This window comes from Sciurus vulgaris (genome assembly GCF_902686455.1).
Source record: "Sciurus vulgaris genome assembly, chromosome: 3".
Classification (NCBI taxonomy): domain Eukaryota; kingdom Metazoa; phylum Chordata; class Mammalia; order Rodentia; family Sciuridae; genus Sciurus; species Sciurus vulgaris.
In genome coordinates this window covers 25,254,828-25,276,998 of record NC_136463.1, presented here as the reverse complement: position 1 = coordinate 25,276,998, position 22,171 = coordinate 25,254,828, and the positions used below count along the sequence as shown (strand labels likewise).

The 22,171-nt window shown below is 46.9% G+C and overlaps 1 protein-coding gene and 1 long non-coding RNA gene across 6 annotated transcripts in view; one reads left to right on the top strand and one right to left on the bottom strand.

The window, feature by feature from the left end:
* The first annotated feature begins 42 nt into the window (after positions 1-42).
* LOC306658066 overlaps positions 43-22,171 on the top strand; it is a 35,147-nt gene continuing 13,018 nt past the window's right edge. For 2 of the 5 annotated variants that reach the window (XR_013762950.1, XR_013762951.1), the window contains exons 1-3: positions 43-1,615; positions 16,972-17,075; positions 19,969-20,136. This is a non-coding gene — a long non-coding RNA (uncharacterized lncRNA). Of the gene's footprint in view, positions 1,616-16,715; positions 17,076-19,968; positions 20,137-20,668; positions 20,798-22,171 lie in introns of those variants that run through there. The other 3 variants (XR_013762953.1, XR_013762952.1, XR_013762954.1) reach the window with 3 other exon arrangements.
* Positions 9,457-20,795, bottom strand: SP2 (Sp2 transcription factor). Its single transcript, XM_079134759.1, has 6 exons — positions 20,716-20,795; positions 19,025-19,999; positions 14,608-14,920; positions 12,290-12,464; positions 11,820-12,013; positions 9,457-10,698 (listed from the first exon to the last, which is right to left on the bottom strand). The coding sequence occupies exons 1-6, from the start codon at positions 20,782-20,784 to the stop codon at positions 10,598-10,600; spliced, it is 1,827 nt and encodes a 608-aa protein (XP_078990885.1). The 5' UTR covers positions 20,785-20,795; the 3' UTR covers positions 9,457-10,597.

Sequence of the window (22,171 nt, the reverse complement as noted above, 5' to 3'; positions counted from 1 at the left end):
CACCGCCGTTAACACGCACGTGGAGGTTTGTTAAAGGTATAGGGACTGCAGCAGTCCAGGCGGGGAGCAGGGGAGGACTCCCTGCGGGCTTGAGGAGAGTGGTCAGTAATAAGTGGGAGCCCCATCGTAGGTGACTGGACGCGAGCTTTGGGCGGAAGTATTACCTGGAAGGGGAGGTTGGTGGACTGGGAAAGAAAAAATGGAATATGGAATTAGGTGTCAGACTCTGAGGCAAGATGAATTGGGGCAATCTAGTTGGAGGAAGATTGTGGCTTGAGAGTGGGAGAGGTTGAAACAACTTATGGATCATACACTTGCTGTGCGGTGGGGATGGGGGTGGAACTCTGGGGGCTGAGGAGGTGCACGGGGGTCTGGAAGAGACTAGGTTGAGAAGGAAGACAACTGAATGGGAAAGGAGAAGAGTGAAATTTGGGGTCAAGCATTCCCAGGTCAGATCCCTCTACCTCTTCTAGCGCTGATCACCCTCCCTCCTGCCTCATTTCTCTATCCTGCTGTCTTTGTTCATGGTATCCCCTATCTAATTGCACCGAAGTTTATACTAGCCAGTGTTCTATTAGATGAGAGGTTGTCGTTTTCCCATCTTTCCCACGTCTCTCCCACCTTGGCTGTTTCCCCCTTTTCACATTTTGCCTTTCCTAGGTAGTAAGGGTCATCCTTAAGTCATTGCCAGCAATATTCAAGGATACAGGGGAGCAGGTGACTTGCAAAGCCACTTCCAGGCTGTGTACATAAGACTGAGAACTGGGAAACCTGCCAGTGCTCATCCTAGCTTTGACCTGGCTGGGACAGCCTGGGGTTGAGACCACCATCATCTGGAAGGGTTGCTGCAAGAGCCATCTAGGCAGGTACCTAGTATGATGCCAGGTAAGAGGAACTCCCTGGCCTGCCCGCATGCCTGCATTGGATACCTATCATCCTTTATTATGTATTTATGGCTTGAGCCAAATAGAATCTGGAAGATACATTTGCTACAAAGAAATTAGACTGTCTCACGACTTAATGATATTAATCTTTGGATTCTCCACTGGTTGGATTTTTTGGTGCCACCATCATTTTCCTCCAGCATGATTGAGAGGTTGTTGACTAGACTTACTTTCTTGCTGAAGTTGCCTTTCCAATATGTCTTATAATTAGCATCCTTCATGGGGCCATGCTCTTTTTGCACTCCTGAATGATTGCTACCCTGGATCTGGATTCTAATGGGCACCAAGATTAGGATCATTTCAGTAGTTTGCTTAAAAACCAAGAACTGCCAGGCACGGTGGCACACATCTGTAATTCCAGCTACCCTACAGGTTGAAGCAGGAGGATTGCAAGTTCAAGGCCAATCTGGGCAGTTTAACAAGATAAAAAAATCTCAAAATAAAAAATAGGTGGAGCTGGGGAATGTAACTCTATGGAAGACCACCCTTGGGTTTTATTCCTAGTATGGCAAAATAGTTGCAGGTACTTAAAAGATGTTTCCATAAGGTAAGAGGAAGCTAAAACAAGGGGGCGCACAGTCCAGAAAGGTCAAATAAAGCGAGCAGACGTTGGATTTGTCCAAGTGTCTGCCAGATGGACAATGGAACAGGCGTTCAGAAGAGGGAAGATGGTGAGTAAAGGCATGACACACCTGGGGAACAGGGAGGAGGGTGCTGCTGCTGGAGCCAGGCAGTCAGAAACAAGCCAAATGAGCCATTGGGGCCCTGTGCTCCTTGCTGGAAGACTCACCATGAAGGTGGTGAGGGCCAGATTTTTTTTTTTTTTTTTCCTGTACTGGAAATGAAACCTAGCGGTGCTCTACCACTGAGCTGCATTCCCAACCCTTTTTATTTTTTTGATACAAGGGCTGGCTACAATGTCAAAGCTCACCTTGAATTTACAATCCTCCTGCCTCAGCCTCCTGAGTCTCTGGGATTATAGGCCTGTGCTGCCACGCCCAGCGTGGGCCATACTTTTAATACACAATGATTCTGTGTTGAACCAGAGTCTAATTCTGGATATTTATTATTTATTTAAGACCAGATGGGCAGGAAAAAAGTGCTAGATTCTGACAGCCTCTCTCTTCCTTGGCAATTATGAAGAAGATTCGCAGCTGATTCTTTTTTTTATTTTCCCTTTGTCTTGAAGATAATAAGTAGGCTTGTGTTGTGCTTTTCCATTTAGTTGGATTTGGTGTCTGGATCACTAAGCAGCCTGGCTGCTGGCTGTGACTGCTACTGATGCAATCCCTGGCAAGGGTTTTCTGAGTGGGAGAAATGAATTTTTTTTTTTTTTTGGTACCGGGGATTGAACCCAGGGCACTTAACCACTGGGCTACATCCCCAGCCCTTTTTTGTATTTTCACTTAGAGACAGGGTCTCACTGAGTTGCTAAGTGCCTTGCTAAGTTGCTGAGGCTAACTTTGAACTTACAATCCTCCTGCCTCAGCTTCCTGAGTTGCTGGGTTTATAGGCATGCACCACTGCGCCTGTTGAGAAATGAATTTTTTATTGGTACTGCTTTTTCTTTCTCTCTCTCTCTCTCTCTCTCTCTCTCTCTCTCTCTCTCTCTCTCTCGTCTCTTCTAGTTGTCGAACCCAAGGACGCTTGTTCTATCACTGAGCTACATTTTATTTTGTTTTTTATTTTGAGACAGGGTCTGTTAAATTGCCCAGCCTGGCCTTGGACTTTCAATCCTTCTACCTCAGCCTCTTGAGTTGCTGCAGTATGGGCGTGCACACCATGCCAGGCTGATACTGCTTTTTCTTTAAAACTTTGCCACGTCCCCCACCTTTGTAATACCATTAATCTTTCTTTGAGAAAGGCTTAGGTGAATAAAAATATGTTGCAAAATTTCATTTTACAGAGAGTAATACTGCTTTCTCAATATGAAACAAAGAAGTCTGTGCTGAGAACTATGCCTTACCTGTTTCCTTCTAATGCTTTTGCATTTATTTTCTTTTTCTTTTTTTTAAATTATATATATATACATATATATATATATATATATTTTAGTTGTTGATGGACTTTTATTCATTTATTTATATGTGGTGTTGAAAATCGAACCTAGTGCCTCACACATGCCAGGCAAGTGCTCCATCACTAAGCCACAACCCCAGCTCCTGCATTTATTTTCTTAAATCATGTTTTTCTTTAATTAGCTGATGGGATTACTAGGTTTCCATTTTATTTTATTGATTGGATTTATGTTTTGGAACCTGCCTCTAGTGACCAAGTGGATGATTGACAAGGGAGGGTAAGGCTGGTGACAAGGAGATGCTGCCCAGTGTTTTCTAGGTAGACACTGGGACAGGCATGGCTGACGCATGAATGTTGGGAGGGAGTGTGGAGAGGAGGGATCACTCACTGGCTTTTGGCAACGTGGGCGGTGCTGCTAATTAATTGGGCATGTTAGAGGAAGAAGTTTGTGGGGAAAGAGGAATTCCTTAGCATACCTGTTGCGGGACACCCATGTTTGGTCAGGTTGGATGGTGGAGTTTGGAGCTTAGGGGCGAGGTCAGGCACTGTGTCACAAGTGGAGGTACAAATGAGATGTTTGCTATAGAAATACAGCCTTGCGGAGGGCAGAGGTGGGAAGTTACCATCAGGAGCCAGGGAGGCAAGAGATAAATCTGTTTTTTTTTTTTTTTTGGGGTGCTGGGGATCGAACCCAGGGCTTTGTGCTTACAAGGCAAGCACTCTACCGACTGAGCTATCTTCCCAGCCCCAAGATAAATCTTTAAATGAGCAGCTTCTTCATATCTAACAAAGGGGACCTAGTATCCCCAAGGAGCAGACATTTTTGTTCATGAAGAAGCCATCACTTCATGAAACTGGACTGATTTAGGCATCATGAGCCTCTGAAGTGGCACTTGAAGCCATAGGAATGATGAGAATATCTAGAAGCGAGAGGACAGGGGAGAGTTAAACATGGTGAGGAAAGGGGAGAGGTCCAAAGAGTAATGAGGCTGGTGAAATAGAGACTCAGCTTGCCAAGAGGAGGTCCTAGGACAGGCACAGGGTTGTGCTGGAGGCCCAGAGCTCAGATATTTCTTAGCCTTGGGGTGAGCTCAGCTTGGAGCCCCTGAGGTAGTGACACCAGGAGACCCTGAATGGTGGGTGCTTGGTTCCTTGCCAGCATGTGCCTGGGCTCTGAGTAGGTTATCCGGGGCCCAGAGAGGGCTGGGACCTCTAAAGCCTGCTGTGGGATGAGAGGAGGCTGAACCTTGTCCATGCCCTGCCTGTGGTCCTTTGTTTACACCTTCATGTGCTCCCAGATTGCTTCCCAAATCCATTCTGAAGTGTTCATTAATGCGACTGATATTATGGAGCAGCGTGGGAGCTTCTTCATGGGAGAGATCACATCTCTTACTTTCTCTGGCTCTTTCTTAAGATTCCAGCCAATAGGGTGTGCTCAGGAAATGCCAATCTGTACCATAATGCATAAATTGCTTTTGTTAAGCTTCTCTGTAGAGTGGGGGGCTAGGCATGGTGAGTGGGGCCTGGGGTGATTTTGCACCTGGTGAGAGCAGGGAGCACCTGTTTGTGGATTGGAGGGATGTTAAACCTCCAAAGGCCTAGTGAATTCCATCCGTCTCAGTCCCTGGCACAGCTGCTTTGGTAATACCGCCATCCTCATAGGTGGAGGCCAAGTGGTGGGTTTCCAGGCAGACCCGGAAGATGGGACCTGGCAGCCTCTCCTTTGGGAAATCCTGATGGCTCTTTGCATTTGGCCTGCCCGATGTCAGCTCTCATTTCCTCTTGGCCCAAGATCTCTGTGAGCAGGCTCCTGACCTGAGTCCCGGTCACCAAGGACTTGCCTTCTTCTCACCCACAGCTCTGTTCCTTGTTTTTTCTTCCCAGCACACCTCTTCCCTCTTCTACTTTGCAAGGGCCTCTTCACCTAGGAAACCCAACTGCCACCTGTCCTGCGATTACTGTGCTTTCTTTCTTTTAATTTTTTTTTTTTTTTTTTTTTTTTAGTTTAGTTGGACACAATACATTTATTTTATTTATTTATTTTTTTTTTGTGGTGCTAAGGATCGAACCCAGTGCCTCACACGTGCTAGGCAAGCGCTCTACCACTGAGCCACACCTCCAGTCCCTGTGGCTTCTTTGGTGGTCAGTCACACATTGTCTCTGAATTAAGTAAGATCTCACCCCAAATTAGGCTCCCTAGAATCTGTGTGACATTAGTTACAAGCCCCCGATGGATCTAGGGACCTGAGATGCTACAAGTGGCTCCTTGTGAGGGACGGGGCAAGGTGGGCTGTGACTGGCAAGCTCTGCCTACAGCAGGTGCCCATGCCTCAGTCCCAGACTCTCTGGATCCTAGTCATCTATCGCACTAGCCCTCTCTTTACAGGGTGTATTGTCCACTCTGATTGTGAAATTGGCTGGGTGATCTTTTTCCATCTGCTTTGATTTTCACTTGTATGTTGTACTCCATTTCTTTCTTTCTTTCTTTCTTTCTTCTTCTTCTTCTTTTTATTTTTTTGAAAGGGGGTGGGGTAACCAAGGATTGAACCCAGGGGTGATTAACCCCTGGGCCAAATCCCCAGCCCTTTATTTTTTAATTTTTTTATTTTTTTAAAATTTTTTTTATTTTTGGGCCCAGGATTTAACCCAGGAGCACCTAACCACTGAGCCACATCCCCAGCCCTTTTAAAATTTTTTTATATTGAGACAAGTTCTTACTAAGTTGCTGAGGTTGGCTTTGAACTTGTGATCCTCCTGCCTTGGCCTGCCAAGTTGCTGGGATTACAGGTGTGTACCACCACACCTGGCCCTTTTTATTTTTTATTTTGAGATAGGGTCTCACTAAGTTGTTTAGGGCCTTGCTAAGTTGCTGAGGCAGGTCTCAAACTCAACGATCCTCATGCCTCAGCCTTCCAAGTGTTTGAGATTATAGGGACTCACCACCATGCCTGACTATATTCCATTTCTTGATTTACTGAAAAGTTACACCTATGGTAGAAAGATTTCCCATAATCCCTTCACCCAGCTTCCCCTAATGTTAAGATCTTACTAAGCATAGCACAGTTGTTAAAAACAACAGTGACACACTGCTAACAACTAAACTACAGGGTTTATTTGAATTTTACCCCCGCCCCCAACTGAAGTCCTCCTATTCTGAGAGCCAGTCTGTCTTCTCACATTGCGTTTGGTGGTCTTGTCCTCTTAGTCTCCAGTCTGTGACAGTTCTCAGTCTTTGAGCTCTGCTGCCTACACTCCCCCACTTAAGAATGAGTATGGAGCCAGGTGGGGTGGCGTGCACCTCTAATCCCAGCGGCTCTGGAGGCTGAGGCAGGAGGATCACGAGTTCAAAGCTCAGCCTCAGCAATTTAGTGAAACCCTGTCAACAAAAAATAAAAAGGGCTGGGATGTTTCTCAGTGGTTAAGCACCACCCTGGGTTCAATCCCTGGTACCAAAAGAAAAAAAAAGAATGGGTATGCAGTGTGGAGATAGAGGCAGCCACATCACTCTGGGAATGATACAGCAGACCTGGTTGGAGACAGGACTGAAGATAAGGGTTACCCTGGGCAGGGGAGTTTTTTGGAGGTCTGTGTACACTGCAAAGTCTCTGCTATGTTCCCTTTCTCCTGTGGTTAAGGAAGATGCTGCTGACCTGTGTGTGTGTGTGTTGCATGTCCATTGTATGAAATGGGACTGTTTCCTGAACCTAAATCAGTGTCCATCAGCTGGGGAGGCCAGGGTGTCCCCTGCTGTGACCTCCCAGGCATCACCAATCCATGATATTTTTTTCTTTTTTTTTGCAGTACTGCAGATTGAACCCAGGAACGCTATACCACTGAGCTACATCCCCACCCAGTCTTTTTATTTTGAGCCTTTTTAATTTCTCACTATGTTACTAAGATTGGCCTTAAATTTGCCATCCTCCTGTCCAGCCTTCTGAATCCTAGGATTATAGGCATTCACCACTGTGCCTAGCTCCTGCTGTTTTTTTTTTTTTTTTTTTAAACAATTGAGCCAACATTTAAAGATTGGGAGACTTCACACGAAACTTCATGTGTTAAGTCAGCTTTCCAGAATTGCACCTAACAGAAAACCTGAGATAATCAACTTAACTTTTTAAGTTAAGGAAAGGTTGCTGGGTCTGGGAGGCTGAGGCAGGAGGATTACAAGTTTCAGGCAAGCCTCAGCAATTTAGCAGGACCCCAAGCAACTTAGTGAGACCCTTTGTCAAAATAGAAAAAATAAAAATGACTGGGAATGTAGCTTAGTGATAAAGCACCTCTGTATTCAATCCCCAGCACCAAAAAAGGGCGGGGGTACTGGGGTATTAACTCAGTGGTAGAGTGCCCTTGGGTTCAGTCCCCAGTCCTGGGTGGCAGGGGGTTGAGGGGTGGGGAGAAAGAAAAAGGAGAAGTTTATTTCAGCTCAGTTTTGGAGGTTTCAGTCCATGTTTGGATGGCCCTGTTGCTTTAGGCCTGTGCTGAGGCAGTAGATCATGGGGAGCACATGATGGAGGAAGCTGCTTAATTCATGGTGGCTAGGAAGGAAAGACAGGGGAAGGGAGGGGTTGGAGCCCCAATATTCCCTTCAGGGCCTTGCACCAACGAGCTAACCTCCTTCCACTGTGCCTCCTAAAGGTTCTACCACCTCCCAATAGCACCACAGGCTGGACCAAGCTTTCAACACCTAGGCCTTTTGAGATATTCAAGATCCAAACCATAGCACTCCACATGTCTGGCCTCCTCAAAAAATCAGGAGAGTTGGCATTTTGCACAGCAACAACTGGCAAAAACCAAGTTAGGGATACCCAGTTGGTGGTCTGTGTCCCCAGTTTTTGGTTTTTGTTTGTACTGGGAATCAAACCCAGGGCCTTGGACATGGTAGGCAAGCACTCTGCTACTGGCTACATCCCCAGCCCTGTGTGTCCCAGTGTCATAGTCATTTACTCCCCAATATTTCATTTACCATGGTGCTTGCTGTTTTCCTTACAGTTGAAAACTGTTCCCCTTCTGGTCCTGGAAGCCACTGAGTGCAATGAGCTAGTGTTTAACTGAAGTCATGACAGCTGGAGAAGAAGTCCCCCACCCCAGTGGCTATGGGGGCCTGAAGTGTGCCCCAGGAAGGTCTGGCTAGGAGAGTCTGGAATGAGTGAGGTAGGGCAGGAAGCAGTCAGCCTTCAAGGGAGGGAAGGAGGAAGGGGAGGGCTCTCAGACCATAGCTCATTTCCAAAGGATGCCAAGGAGTTAGGTCAGTTTCTTCACTGGAAGCACAGGGCACAGGCCTGGGAATCAACTCCCAGGTAGAATAATTCTTTGTGCCTAAGAGCAAAGCTGAGGAAAACGTGTGGCAGAAAGAAACCAGTTGGTTAATACATCTCTTCTCTTCACCAATCCCCTCCTTCAGAACATGCAAGGCAGGTTTCCAACTATGCAGCCACACACTTCCCCCTGGCTGTCAGAGCAGCGAGGAGACACAGGGCCAATGGGCTGAGGAAGAGGTTCTATGCCAAGGTCCATTCAGCTAATGGTCTAGTATTGCCCAGAAAGCTTGAAGTGATCACAGGCAGAGAACCTGGATCCATGAGATATTTGCCCTTTTTATTTTTTCAGTCATTTGAGGTCGACTGGCTCTAAAAGAAAAGCTGTTTTCTAGCAGTGCAGGTGACTGGTGACAAAAGCAATGGACAGCTCAAAACAAGCCTCACCACTCCTGAACAAGATTGCCATCCTGGCTGTCCTGAGGGCGAGTAGAAAGCACATTCTGCTCTCTGCATGCTTGAGATGACTCGCCTTTCCCTTCAGCCCCGGATGCTCTGCTCTTCAGGCCCCAAAGAGGCTTAACTATTGGCTCCAATCTTCAGCTGCATAATACCACAACCCCCGACTTCCTCCCCAACCCGCCCCCAACACAAAAAAATCCCCACCAAAATTTTAGATCTGTAGCCCTTGCTAAAACCAAAAGGCGTCCACCAACTGACTGCCCTCCCTTGGATGCTGGGTGAGGGGACAGAAGAAAAACAATCTGTGGCCAGCCAGGGTCCTCTTTTAGGAAATGCTGGGCTCATAGGCCTCTGGCTGTGGGCCCTCTGAGGAACCTACCTGGTCCTCTACCTTGGGAAGGGCCCTTAGTCCTTGCGGAAACTGTTTTCCAGACTCTGAGCCTTTGGAAGTGGCTGAGCCAGAGTCCTTGGCTCTTCTCCCTAAACTTATTAATGGGCTGTGAGGCCAAAGCCTCTCCCTCCAGGGGCTGAGTGAGGGGGGAGTCAGTTTGCTGGGAGGGAGTGCCTGCTGTAACTTGTCTCTGTGGCACCTGCTCTATGGCAGAAAGGAAAAACAAACGCTGTGGGCCCTGGCCTCTGGAGGTCCCTGGAGACGCTTGCTCTGGGGACTTCACTGTGAAGCACACATGACTGCAGCCCCTGGGCAAGGTCCAAAGGCTCCCTCTCCTGGAGTCCCTTTCTGAGTCCTCCAAGGCAAAACACAAAGGAAGCCAAACTGCCAAGGTGCAGATTTTGCCTCAGGCAACTAAATTTATTAGCAAGAAAAAATTTTTGTCAGCCCAGCACTGACCAACAAAGTACATTGTTAATAAAGGATAACAAATCTGTCACTTAATTCATAAAACATACCTCAAGCAGTTACAACTAAAAATAAAGTTGGATTTTTGTTTAATTTAAAAGCCTCAAAAATAACAAGCAATATGTTTTTTAAAACATGTAGTAGACACAATCGTCTATTATACAATATACACTGTACACAGTTGAGCTTGGGGGGCAGGTGAGATGAGGGGAGAGGGAGGAGGTTCGGGATGGAAGTGTTTTTGAGTTGAAATGCTGTTTCACTTAGAAAATAGGACTGCTAGAGTGAGAAAAAAATTCATATGCTCATCATTGCCCCCCCAAATCCTAAACTGAAAGCAGGCATGGGGGAGGTGGCTACAAAGGAAAGGAAGAAGGGAGCAATTAAATAAAACGTCCTTAAAGCACACACAATACACAGTGTTCATCATCTGAAGTAGAGTATAAGGCAACGTTCTCCATAGAAAAAGGGGAGAGGAAGAGTCCACGGTGTCTGACTTTTTAAATAGGAAGTTGGAATGTCTGGAGGAGAGCCGTGGCAGGGCTGGGCAGTGGAGTGGAGGAGGCCTCCTGAGTCTCTGCAGAGGTGGGTGCCAGAGGGAGGCTGGGTGCAGGACACCGGGGCATCCCAAGTGGGTAGTGTGGGGGGCAAGGAGGCACAGGAGTGGGGGAGGCATGGCACAATGGGACTCCGGCAGTGTTGGGAGTGTTGGGGGCAGGGAACAGGGCAGGGGTGGGCTCACTTTGCTCCTCGACGGAGTGAAATGCATGTTTTTCCTTTGGAAATAAGGGTTCCCATGCGTCCTGGTTTAGAACGTCTCATTGGGCATGGCCACTGCCCATGGTCTGGGCAGGCCGGGAGCTCGTGGTGGGAAGGAAGGGCCAGGGAAGAGCCAAGGGACTTCAGAAGGAGAGCATGGGGAGCAGGGCCCCTTCCTGTGGGGACACAGCCGCAGAACAGGAGCGGGGCTGAGGGCAGCCATGGGCACCTGTTCACTAGGGGCCCAGGCAGGACAGATGAGGGAACTGCATCTTCACGTCCTCCTGTCTCAGTTGGCCTTATAAGTTCTTCGTGACCAGGTGGGTCTTGTAATGCTTGGTGAGGTGGTCACTCCTCATGAAGCGCTTCTGACACTGGGCACACTCGAAGCGTTTGTCCCCTAGGAAGAGGAGATATCCATTACACATGGAGCCCATGTGCAAACACTGTGGTTGCCCCCAAAAGAAGGAGCACCTGAGGGGCCCCTGATTAAGCTGGCATGGCCTCATCGCCTCGTTCTGACCACCTCATGCTTAAACATTTCCTCCCTGTCATCTACTGCTCTGAACTTTTTTTGATCAGTCCTCACTTCTCTGCCCTATATGACCTCTCCAGTCTACTTGGCTGTAGCTCCTTGTCCTTTGCCCGAGATACTCACACTGAGCCCCTGCAGTCTTATGTAGGACTGTCTGCCTGCTCTGTTCTGATCTGTGTTCCTTGGACTTTAAATGTGCATCAACACCTTCCTCACCCAGGAAGACGCCACTCCACTCTGACCTCACGAGCCCTGAGCACTTACTGACCTGAAGCACACTGACCCAGGCCAGGTCAGCCAGTGTTGAGAGAAGTATTTACTCTTCTGCATCTAATGGGGTCTGTCCTGTCCTACACCCTGCCCAGGAGCTCTGGTTCTCAAGTCCCCTACCACCAGTCCCCATACAGGGGTCTGCTCACTGGGGCATCTGCTATAGCATTTTTCTAATAATGTTGCATTTTTTTGCCAGTACATTAAAACATGATATCAAAGCTACAATATAAAAAATAATAATGCTTAGGAAATAAATGAGTAAAACAGATAAATAATTTAAGAAAAATCATTATGTAAATAACAACAGGAGGGCAGCACGGAATAGTGACTAAGAACATGGACTTGGGAGCCAAAGGGCTGGGCTTGAACCTGGCTCTGCCTGTCACTGGCTGCGTGACCTGGCCACCTGTCCATGCCTCAGTACCTCCCAGAGAGTCCTTACCGGGATTAACTCGGGTAATCTGTAAATGTTTAGTATAGCGTGTAGCACACTATGCAAGTGCTTTTATGCAGATGTGGCAGGGGTCACTGGGGTCGTATAATGCAGTGATACCACTTTGGGGAACGCTGTGATTGAGGAATGGCTGCAAAGAATTTCTGGGGTAACCTCTGGACAGTCGGTAGCTCTTGTTCAGTGTGGCAGCTCCTGCACAGGCCAGGGTGCTGATGCACTGAGGGCAGCGGGGCAGGGGTGAAGGGAGGCAGGAGCTGACCTGTGTGGGTGCGAGCGTGCCGCTGGAGCTCGTCGCTCCGCGTGAACCTCTTTCCACAGAAGAACCAGTTGCAGACAAACGGCCGCTCTCCGGTGTGCAGGCGCACGTGGGCCCGCAGCAAGGACGTCTTCCGGAAAGTCTTGCCACAGTCCGGGATGTGGCACACGTGCTTTTTCTTGCCTTGCTCTCCAGACCTGAGAATTGGATTAAGGGTGGGGTGGAGGGAATGGGAAAAGAGGAAGGAGGTAGAAAACAGGCAGAAATAGGATGGAGCAAGGTGTAGGGTCAGGTCACAGGGAAAAAAAAAGGGGGCTAAAGGTGTAGCTCAGTGGTAAAATGCCCCTGGGTTCAATACTCAGTACTACAAAAAAAAAAAAAGGCAAGCTAAGCCTAAGTCCTGGGCACCCGCGGAGCGGGCTGGGGAACAGGGCACATGCCAGGCCGTTCGTGCAGCCTAATCCTAGGATTACCTCTTCTCCCCATCCTTGCAGTTGGGACACGTGCAGGCCATGCGGCGCCGCTTCTCCCCTGGCTGGGCCTCTCCAGCCAGGGCCTGCTCCATCTGCAGCTGGATCTGGGTGGGGCTTAGCCCACTGATGGTCAGGTTGTTTCCAGAAACATTCTGCACCGTCAGCTGCTGCTGCCCTGTGGTAAAAAGAAGGGCATGGTTCACCGGGAGGAAGCCTGAAACCTTGGGTGAACTCTTCTTCCCTTCTACATGATAATGATAATCACAACTGCTATTTTTGAGAGCCAGTTAGAGACATAACAGATACTGTTATCTCTATTTCAGAGAAGAGGAAACCAAGGTTAAATAACATGTCAAGGTTACATGGCTAATAGGTTGTAGAGCCCAATCTGAACCCAGGTTCAGAGTCAGTACCTTGAACCATCATACTTCACAGGCAAAATTCATTCCTTTTATTTTATCTCCCCTCACTTCACCTCATCTTTTTTATTTTCTTATCATTTTATTTTTATATGTGTATATCTTCTGTATTACTGTGGACTGAACCCTGGGCCTCACACATGCTAAGAAGCAGGTGTTCTACCACTGAGCTACATCCCAGCACTCTCCGACCTTTTGAAATTTTTTTGGTACGGGGGATTGAACCCAGGGGTGCTCAACCACCGAGCCACATCCCAGCCTTCAGCCTTCATACACACACGCACACATACATATAACATATTTGGCTTTTTTTTTTTTTTTTTTTTTTTTTTTTTGAGACAGGGCCTCACTAAGTTGCTGAGGCTGGCTTTGAACTCATTATCCTTCTGCCTCAGTCTCCCAAGCCACTGGGATTACAGGCTTGAGCCACCACTCCTGGCATCCCAGCCCTTTTAAATTTTGAGACAATGTCTCACTAAATTGCCCAGGCTGGTCTCAAACTTTTGATCTTTTTGCCTCAACCTTAGAGTAGCTAGGACAGAAGGCATATGCCACTGTACCAAGCTCAAAATGCACTTTAAGATGTTGCCTACAGAAGCCAGGTGTGGTGGTGCACACCTGTTAATCCCAGTGGCTTGGGAGGCTGAGGCAGAAGGATCTTGAATTCAAAGCCAGCCTCAGCAAAAGTGAAGTGCTAAGCAACTCAGTGAGACCCTGTTTCTAAATCAAATACAACAAAGGGCTGGGGATGTGGTTCAGTGGTTTAATCTCCAGTACCCATCCCCACCAAAAAAAAAAAAGATGTTGCCTACATGAACCAGGTGGTGGAGCACATATATACCAGCTACTTGGGAGACTAGGGCAGAAGAATTACAAGTTGGGAGGCCAGCCTCAGCAACTTAGTGAGACCCTGTCTCAGAATTTAAATTAAAGGTGTGGAGTATAGCTTAGTAGTAAAGCTCCCCTGGGTTCAATCCCACATGCCACAAAAATAGGAAAAAAAAAAAAGTTAAAGACATTGCCTACATGATTCCAGTAACAAAGGGTCATATTGAATTGTCTTGGAGCATTCTTCCTGAATTTCCTCTACCTTAGGTCCTTGTGAGGTATCTACTCTGCTTTTAGAAAAGTCTCGAGGGACTTTTGTTAGCGTCAGGAAACAGTTCTGTGTGCTTTGGGAAAAAGCAAGTCCTGTAGGATGCCTCTCTTTTGGGGTTCCCTCAAATAGGAAAAACAAACACATAAAGTGCTATATAGCTCAGTTGGGTTCAATCCTCAGCACCAAAAAATTAAAAAAAAAAAATAACGGAGAGAGGAAATTCAGAGTTGCACTGCTACCTTTGAGTTTGCCCTTCAACCAGGTACAGGATGCAAAAAAGCACTTTTGCTAGGTAGCTTCAATTTTTCCTATGATTATTTCTGAGGCCACTTTCACAGCATACATACCACCAGTGACTTGAAGCATAGCACAAGCTTTCCCACCACTCAGGGTTCCCTCCTTGCCCTCAACCTTGATGACAGCCTTTCTAAGAAGTCTTCTTTGCTCCCTTTACTCAGAATCTCCCTTGAACATCTGTCCTCAGTTTGTACCAAACTAATCTGTGTGCCTGTTACTTGGAAAATTTCCCGAGTACATACATCTATTTTCTCCATGTTCAAGGTCTGCATATTCAAGGTCTGCATCTGTCAGGTGGGGACAATATGTGACTTACTCTATCTTACAGCTCTACTGTAAGGACCAATTGGGACACATGGGTGTGCTCTTAGGCTGCAGGGGACCAGGCAAAGAATAGGCAGTATCCTCACTGCTGCCACTGGGAATCCCCAGACTGGCCCCTTCCCACATGCTGGGCACACAGGCTTTGGTACCAACAACCTGGCTGCAGGCTCTTCCCTCACCGCCAGTGTTGGTGATGGTGACCGGCACGCCCTGGACCTGCACTCCATTGATGTTGATAGTCTGCATGGCCTGGGCAGCCGCGGCCAGCTGCGCAGCATTCAGGCTGATGATGCTCCCGGCGGGTGCGATCTTTGGCAGGGGGCGCTCTTTTCGGAGAATTGCGGCTGAGTGCTTTTTGCTGGTTCCACTCAGATGGGAAGCTCGGGGCGCAGGGCTGCTACACGTGGTGGTCGAGGTGGTTGTAGCTGTTGCTGGGGGGCTGTCCTGGACAAGGACTGTTTGTACTTCACCAGAAGGTGTGCGGATGTAGACCTGAGGGGGCCGGAGGGAAAAAGTAAGAGTTCTAGGAGAGAGGGCTCCGGCACCTCCAAATCTCCTTGCCCAAGTAAGAACAGGTGGTGCCCCTCTGTCAGCCCAAGCCTCTCCTTCAACAGCCCAAATCTACATTTATACACTGTTGATGTTCAACAAGGGGCGCAAGGTATCTGTACTAAGTTAGCAAGGCTGGCTATTGGTTTGAAACCAAACTTAATTTACTGTGTTAATACAGAAAAATGTCAATGCCAAATCTCAGAGTTGGAAAATTAGTAGACAGTGCACTGTGACAAAAAAAAAAAAAAAAAAAAAATAGGTTCACGTTAGTCCTCAAGAGACACGTAAATGAGAAACAATTTTTCTCCTATCTGGATTGGCAAAGGTGAAAAAAAATGTATATATATGTTTAGACAATGTCTACATCTGTAGACATATGTCTATTTGTATGTACTTCATAACTGTGTCCACTTAGAATGGCTGGGAGCAGCAACACCCCGCGAGCAATAAGCTCCCCCAGCACCAAGCCCTAGTTTCTAAATCCACGCTCCACTAACAGGAATGAGAGGCTGCCGTTGTGGCTCAGTGATAGAGCGCTTGCCTAGCACATGTGAGGCACTTCGTTCGATCCTCAGCACCACATGTGAATAAATAAAAGGTATTATGTCCATCTACAACTAAAAATTTTTTTAATTTAAATAAATAAATAAAGGGAATGAGAACTCCCCAGAGAAAGAGCTAATTCCAGGGTTGGGTCAGGGAAGGTAGAAGTAGAGACTGGGACACTTGTGCTGGGAAGTTAAGGAGATGCCCACAACAGGGTAGGGACGGTGAAAAGTCAGCTTGAGGGGGCCCTCATTGACCAAATCTGGGACAATTTAAACATCAAAATAGTTATGTTAGTGAACTATAACCCACTGAATAAAACAGGAATCCATGGCTCCATACTGAAAAATAAATAAATGGAATGGAGAATGATAGAATGAAAAAACTGCCATCACATCCTCCAAGAAGAGGAACCAGGACTCCTAAGAGAAATGGTTGCTTCTTAGTCTAGAGCTGAGAAGATCAAGGGATGAAGTCCCGATGCTAAGCATGGATGAACCTGGAGATTACGCTAAGTGGAAGAAACTAGTCACAAAAGACCTTCTATTGTATGTGTCCATTCATGGGAAACGTCCAGAACAGGCAATGCAGAGGCAGGAAATACACCAGTGGTTGTCAGAGACTGCGGGGAGGGGGATGGCAAGGGAGAGCTGAATTAATGATGAAGGCTGCACAACTCTGTAAATATACTAAAGACCGCAGAATTGTATACCTTGAAAAGCTGATTTTATGGTGTATGAATACCTCAATAAAGCGGAATTTTTAAAAAAGGATGGGAACACGTCAAAGAAATATAGGTGTCAGCATGAATGAGTTCCCAATGGCGAAAGCTGAAACAATTTAAGCAAAAATAGTACTGGCTTATAACCCAAAGTATAAAATATACATGAGTCCATACTGGTATAAATGATTGAATAAGTAAATAAATGGGAAAAAGACACAAATTCAAACTTAGCCACTGTTCTCCAAAGAACAAAGGGAAAAGTAACAACTTGCAAAGAAGACACCTGATGAACACCACCTTTGCCACCTATATTTACCAAGGGACAAGAGCTAGGGGTGTCTTGCAGCCCTGATGTAATGTGATGAAATGGGCATCTTGCCTCTGATATTCTTTACAAAATCCCATAACTTCAGTCTAATCATCATAAAAATGTGAGACAAATCTACACAGGGGGACTTTCTACAGGGTATTTGGCCAGTACCACTGTCAAGATCGTGAAAAACAAAGACAGAAACAATCACTGACAGAGGGCCTGGGAAGTTGGGGGCCAGCCTGGGAAACTTGGTAAGACCCTGTCTCAAAATAAAAAAATAAAGAGGGCTGGGAAAGTAGCTCAGTAGTAGAGTGCCCCTGGGTTCAGGCCCTAGTCCCAAAAGTAATAATGATAATTATGATGATATCATACCTAAATCTTTATGCATGTGTATGATTATTTCCTCAGGAAGAACTGACTTAAGTCCTGCCTCCAAAAGTCTAAAGATGTGGAACCTCATGGAAGAAAGGATGACTGAACCTGCCGAGGATGTACATACCACACCTAAGCAGGTATTGCTTCAGTTCTTCACTTTCTTTTTTTTTTTCTTTTCAGTGTTGGGAATTCAATCCAGGAGTGCTTTGTCGCTGAGCTATATATCCTAAGTCCTTTTTATCTTTTAATTTTGAGACAGGGTCTCACCGGGTTGCCTAGGCTGGCCTTGAACTTATGATCCTACTGTCAGCCTCCCAAGTAGCTGGGATTAAAGGTGTGTGCCACCACATCCAGCAGTTCTTCACATTTAAAATAGGTCTGATAATGGGACCTCAGATATTGTGATAAATAAACAATTTTTAAAGTCACCTGGCAACATGTAATACACCAGAAGGGAGGAGGAATTCTAAGGAAGGCCTCAGATGCCTATAGAGCCAGTCACAGGCTCTACAGGCATCTTGATTATAAATTCCTCAATGGAAGGAATTAATTTTCTACATTAAAAAAAAAAAAACAAAAACCCATCCTCAATTTTTTTTTTTTTTTGGCAGTATTGGGGATCAAACTCAGGGCCTTGTGCTTATAAGGCAAGCACGCTACCACCTGAGCTATCTCCCCAGCCCCCCATCCTCAATTTTAATGGTAGCACCCACCACACAGAGTCAAGGAGGAGAATGGAAAAGTGTGGGGTTTAAAGTTAGAAATCTGACTTGAGGGCCCGGCATGGTGATACACACCCATACCCAGCTATTTGGGAGGCTGAGGCAGGATGATTGCCAAGTTCAAGGACAGCCTCAGCAACTGAGTGAGATCCTGTCTCAAAATAAAAAATAAAAAGGTCTAGGGTTGGGTGTGGTGGTGCACGCCTGTAATCCCAGCGGCTCGGGAGGCTGAGGCAGGAGGATCTTGAGTTCCCAGCCTCATCAACTTAGTGAGGCCCTAAGCCACTCAGCAAGACTGTCTCTAAGTAAAATATAAAAATGGCCTGGGGATGTGACTCGGTAGTTAAGCACCCCTGGGTTCAATCCCTAGTACAGCAAAAATGAAAGAAAAGGAGAAAGAGGAACAGTAAAAAGAAAGAAAACTCTGGGTTGAATCCTGGTGCTTATCATTTACCCGCTAAGAAATCTTGGGTAACTTTCTAACTTCTTGGAATTCCCAGTTCTCCATCTGCAACATGGACACAATCTCTGGCATTCAAGAAGCATGCACAAAGAGTAAAATGTGCTCACAGAGCCAGAGAGATCTGGAGTAACTGAGCACTTTTTTTGTTGTTGGTGTTGTTTTTGGTAGTACTGGGGTTTAAACCCAGGGGTCCTCGAACACTGAGCCACTGAGACAGGGTCTCACTAAGTTGCTTAGGGCCTCGCTAAGTTGCTGAGGCTGGCTTGTGCCACCATGCCCAGCCCTTTTTATTTTGAGACAAGATCTCACTCAGTTGTTGAGTCTCCAACTTTTGATTCTCCTGCCTCAGCCCCCAAGTAGCTGGTATTGTAGGAGTGTGCCTCCATGCCCAGCTTAGACAACCTTAATAAATGCGAAAGGAGAGAACATACTTGTTGAATTCAACACTCCAGATGAATTTAGCCTAAATGTTCCTGCTGTAAAATTAGGCTGCTCCTATTATTATTATTTGTAATTCACAATGATAAGCATATTTCTTATTGTTACTTTATTTCAAATTCTATGGATCTGACTAGAAATTTTCATTTTTGTTCTCCTAAGTAATTCTATAAGAAAGCTTTATTAAAAGATACATATCTGTCCCCTACGGGTCCCCAAAGATTCCCCATAAAGAAAAAGGATCAAAATAAATCTATTTCATCTGCTTTCTACAGATTAGCAGTAGTTGGTCCAAGATCTGAAGAGAGCTCATTTGTCAGACCGAAATGGCACTTCCTGCCCACCCTAAATGATATTAACTCCAACCCCAGATCAAATCAGGAGATGACCCACCTCACCTTCAAAAGCAAGCTGAGGGGTAATCAGAGCAGAAGAGGGAGGCAGGGCAGAGGGTGTATGGTACCTGAGTAGGCGTTGACTCAGCCGTCTGGATCTGAAAGTTCTGGGAGGGCTTCTGGGGGACGGTGGGGAGAGTGGCAGATGCAGCCTGCACTACCCGCAGAGCCTGCTGGGGGATCTGCACCACCTGTTGTTGCTCGGCCTTGGGGGGCACCACCTGGACCTGCTGAACCACAGCTGGCTGGCCACCCCCAGGGCTCTGAACAATCAGCAGGTTGTTTCCTGCCTGGATGATGTTGTCTGCTGTGGTCTCGATCAGCACCGTCTCCACCTGCTCAGCCACAGCCACGGATGGCTGGGAGGCTGGAAGGCTCTTCTTCCTGGCTTTCTTGTTAGTCTTAGACAGAGGTGTGGGAGGGCTTTCGGTGAGGAGCTGAGTGGCTGCCCCAGTGTCACTGGTGTTCATAAGGTTGTTGACAGGCAGGGTGAGTGTCACGTTGCCACCTCCGCCTGTCAGCTTTACCACGTTGGCCCCGCTCTGCACAGGGGTGGTGGTTGCACTTGACTTCTGGACAGGGGCTGGCTTGATGGGGACAGGCTTGTGACTGGACGGCGAGGGGGTGATGATGGCCTGGTTGGTGCCTGGGATGATCTGGATCTGGTTGGTGAGATTGGGCTGCACCTGGATGGTCTGGGAACTGCTTGCCTGAATCTGAGGGACCGCCTGGTACTGGATATTGGCGTTTGACCGGCTGCCTTTGTTGATCATGGTGGGGTTCTGGATAGCGAACACCAGCTGCCCTCCAGGATAGGAGGTGCTCAGTTGTGACCCCTGAATCTGAAGTATATTTCCTTTGGAGGACAAGATGCCAAAGCTATTCTTGCCAGGACTGAGAGGAAGTGGGGCAGGTTTGATAGGGACCAGTTTCCGTGGTGTGGGCTGGGGGGGAGCAGGAGGTGTCACAGCAGCTTCAACAGCTGGAGGGCCAATTTTGCTACATGTTGCAGCAAGCAGGGCCAAAGGAGAAGGCTGGGAATCCTGCAAAAACCAGCAGAGGAAAGGAGTGAGACAAGAAGGCCTGGCGCCAGGCGCCCATCGGCCCTTCATGATCCCTAGCAGCCCTCTGTGTGCCCTTTCCCACCTGTGTCACAGCAGCCCTCTGGCTTCTCTGCCAAGTAAGTAAGGAAAGGTAGGACAAGCCTTTCTCAGGAATCCCCCAGAAGCAGCCCCTGGGCAGGGTGAACTAGCAGTGTGGGCTGATCTCTCCTCTCACTGGCCTTAGATTTACCAGGGATAATGACGCTCCTTAGTCACAGAAGGAGTTCTACAATCCCATCACAGGGAAGGAGAAATCCCTGACTATTCCACTGAGGAAGGAAGGAAGGGGAAAAGGGAGAGGCAACAGGAGGGACAAACACGCTGGTGTTTTCTGGTGCTTTGTACATGCAACTTCGTGAACTGGGGAAGGCTGCTCTCTTGAGGCTGCAATAAAAAGGCCTCTGTTTCCATCTATGGGCAGTGGTGTCTGGGGAAAGAATACTGACTGTAATCCTGGCTTTCCTCCTGACCCAACTGTGGCACCTTAAGTAAATGGCATGACTTCTTAGTTTAGAACTCATGGATCAGTGAACCTTCCTGGGTCTCACATGTTAGGGTATTGAAAGTGAGAGTGAAAAGGGTTTTGAGTGTGGTTAATATCCGTTTCAGTGAGCCCACCCAAGCAGCTGAGAAGCCCACCCTCAGAGCCCACTCGCCTGGGTGGTGGCGGCGGCAGGCTGCAGGTAGTCACTGGGACTGACGGCAGCAGTGGCAGCCATGCTCATCTGTGGATCTGCTGAAAGAAAAGAGACAAAGTAACACACAAGACATCTTAGAAACAGAACCCACGCTCGCCCCGCCCCGCTGCCTCAGATTGTCTTTTCGCCTCTGTTTATTCTTGCTTCTCCGAGAAGAGTTACCTGCCTCTCCCCACATGTCCCTGCTATAGGATAGCAGCCCCATACCTTTTAGCAGATGATCTTCTCTGCTCAGACTCAGTTATGCGAGACTATGAGGAGCCGGGCCTGCCTCCAGTGCACTGTCCCCTTAGCCACATGACTGGGCTAACACGAAGACCCTGAACACTGTACCAAGACTGTCTCAGTATCGAGGTTATTCACACCACCCCCTCAACTGGCTCTCCCAAGCTACATAGAAACCCTCTATAGTGGGCAGAGGAGCCCCCAGCCAATCAATCTTCCTGCTCACTCCTGCTATAGGCAGATGTCAAACCAGCCCCTCAGGGATAGGGGGAAGCAGAAGGCTGGATCAGGGTTCCTGATGGGTGGACACACCTGTTTCATTCCAATTTCAAGGGTGCTGTATGCTCAGCCTTTACCACAAACGGACAAGGGTTCCAGGAATATCACATACAGTTTATTTTTTTAAATGAATTTATACTTATACCCAGGACAGCAGGTATTGGCCCCAAGAACAGGTGGAGCTAATAACAATATACAGAGCAGAATGCCAACAGAGTAAATTCTATTTTTGTCTAAATGTGTGTGTGTGTGTGTGTGTGTGTGTGTGTGTGTGTACAAAATGTTACAAGTTGTTATTTCTTGGTGGTAGAATTTTACTTAACAAACGTTTTTTTTTTCTTGTTCTATATTTCCGTGTTTTCTCACAGTGATGAGACAATTGGCCTTCTGTATCCACAGATTGAACCACACATATCAAAACATTAGGAAAAAAATACTGTATACCAAATTTGTGCAGAGATTTTCTTGTAATTATTCTCTAAACAATGTGGTATAATAAACTATGTTGTTTTAGGTATTACACGTAATCAAGAGATGATTTAAAGTATACAGGAGGGGGTTGGGATTGTGGTTTGGTGGTAGAACACTTGCCTAGCATGTGTGAGGCACTGGGTTCGATCCTCAGCATCGCATATAAATAAATGAATTTTAAAAAGGTCCACCAACAACTAAAAAGAAATTTAAAAAATTATAAATAAAGTATACAGGAGGATGTGTTGTATGTTACATGCAACTGCTCTACAATTTTGAGTATCTCTGGATTTTGGTATCTGCAGGTTCTGGAGCCAATGCCCTGTGGATACTGAGGGACAACTATACCGTATTATTCTTTTTTTAAATAAAAGAAAATAAAGAAGGTTGAGGAAATAATGAAGGGAGACTCTACCCTGCACTTAGTCTGATTTAAAAG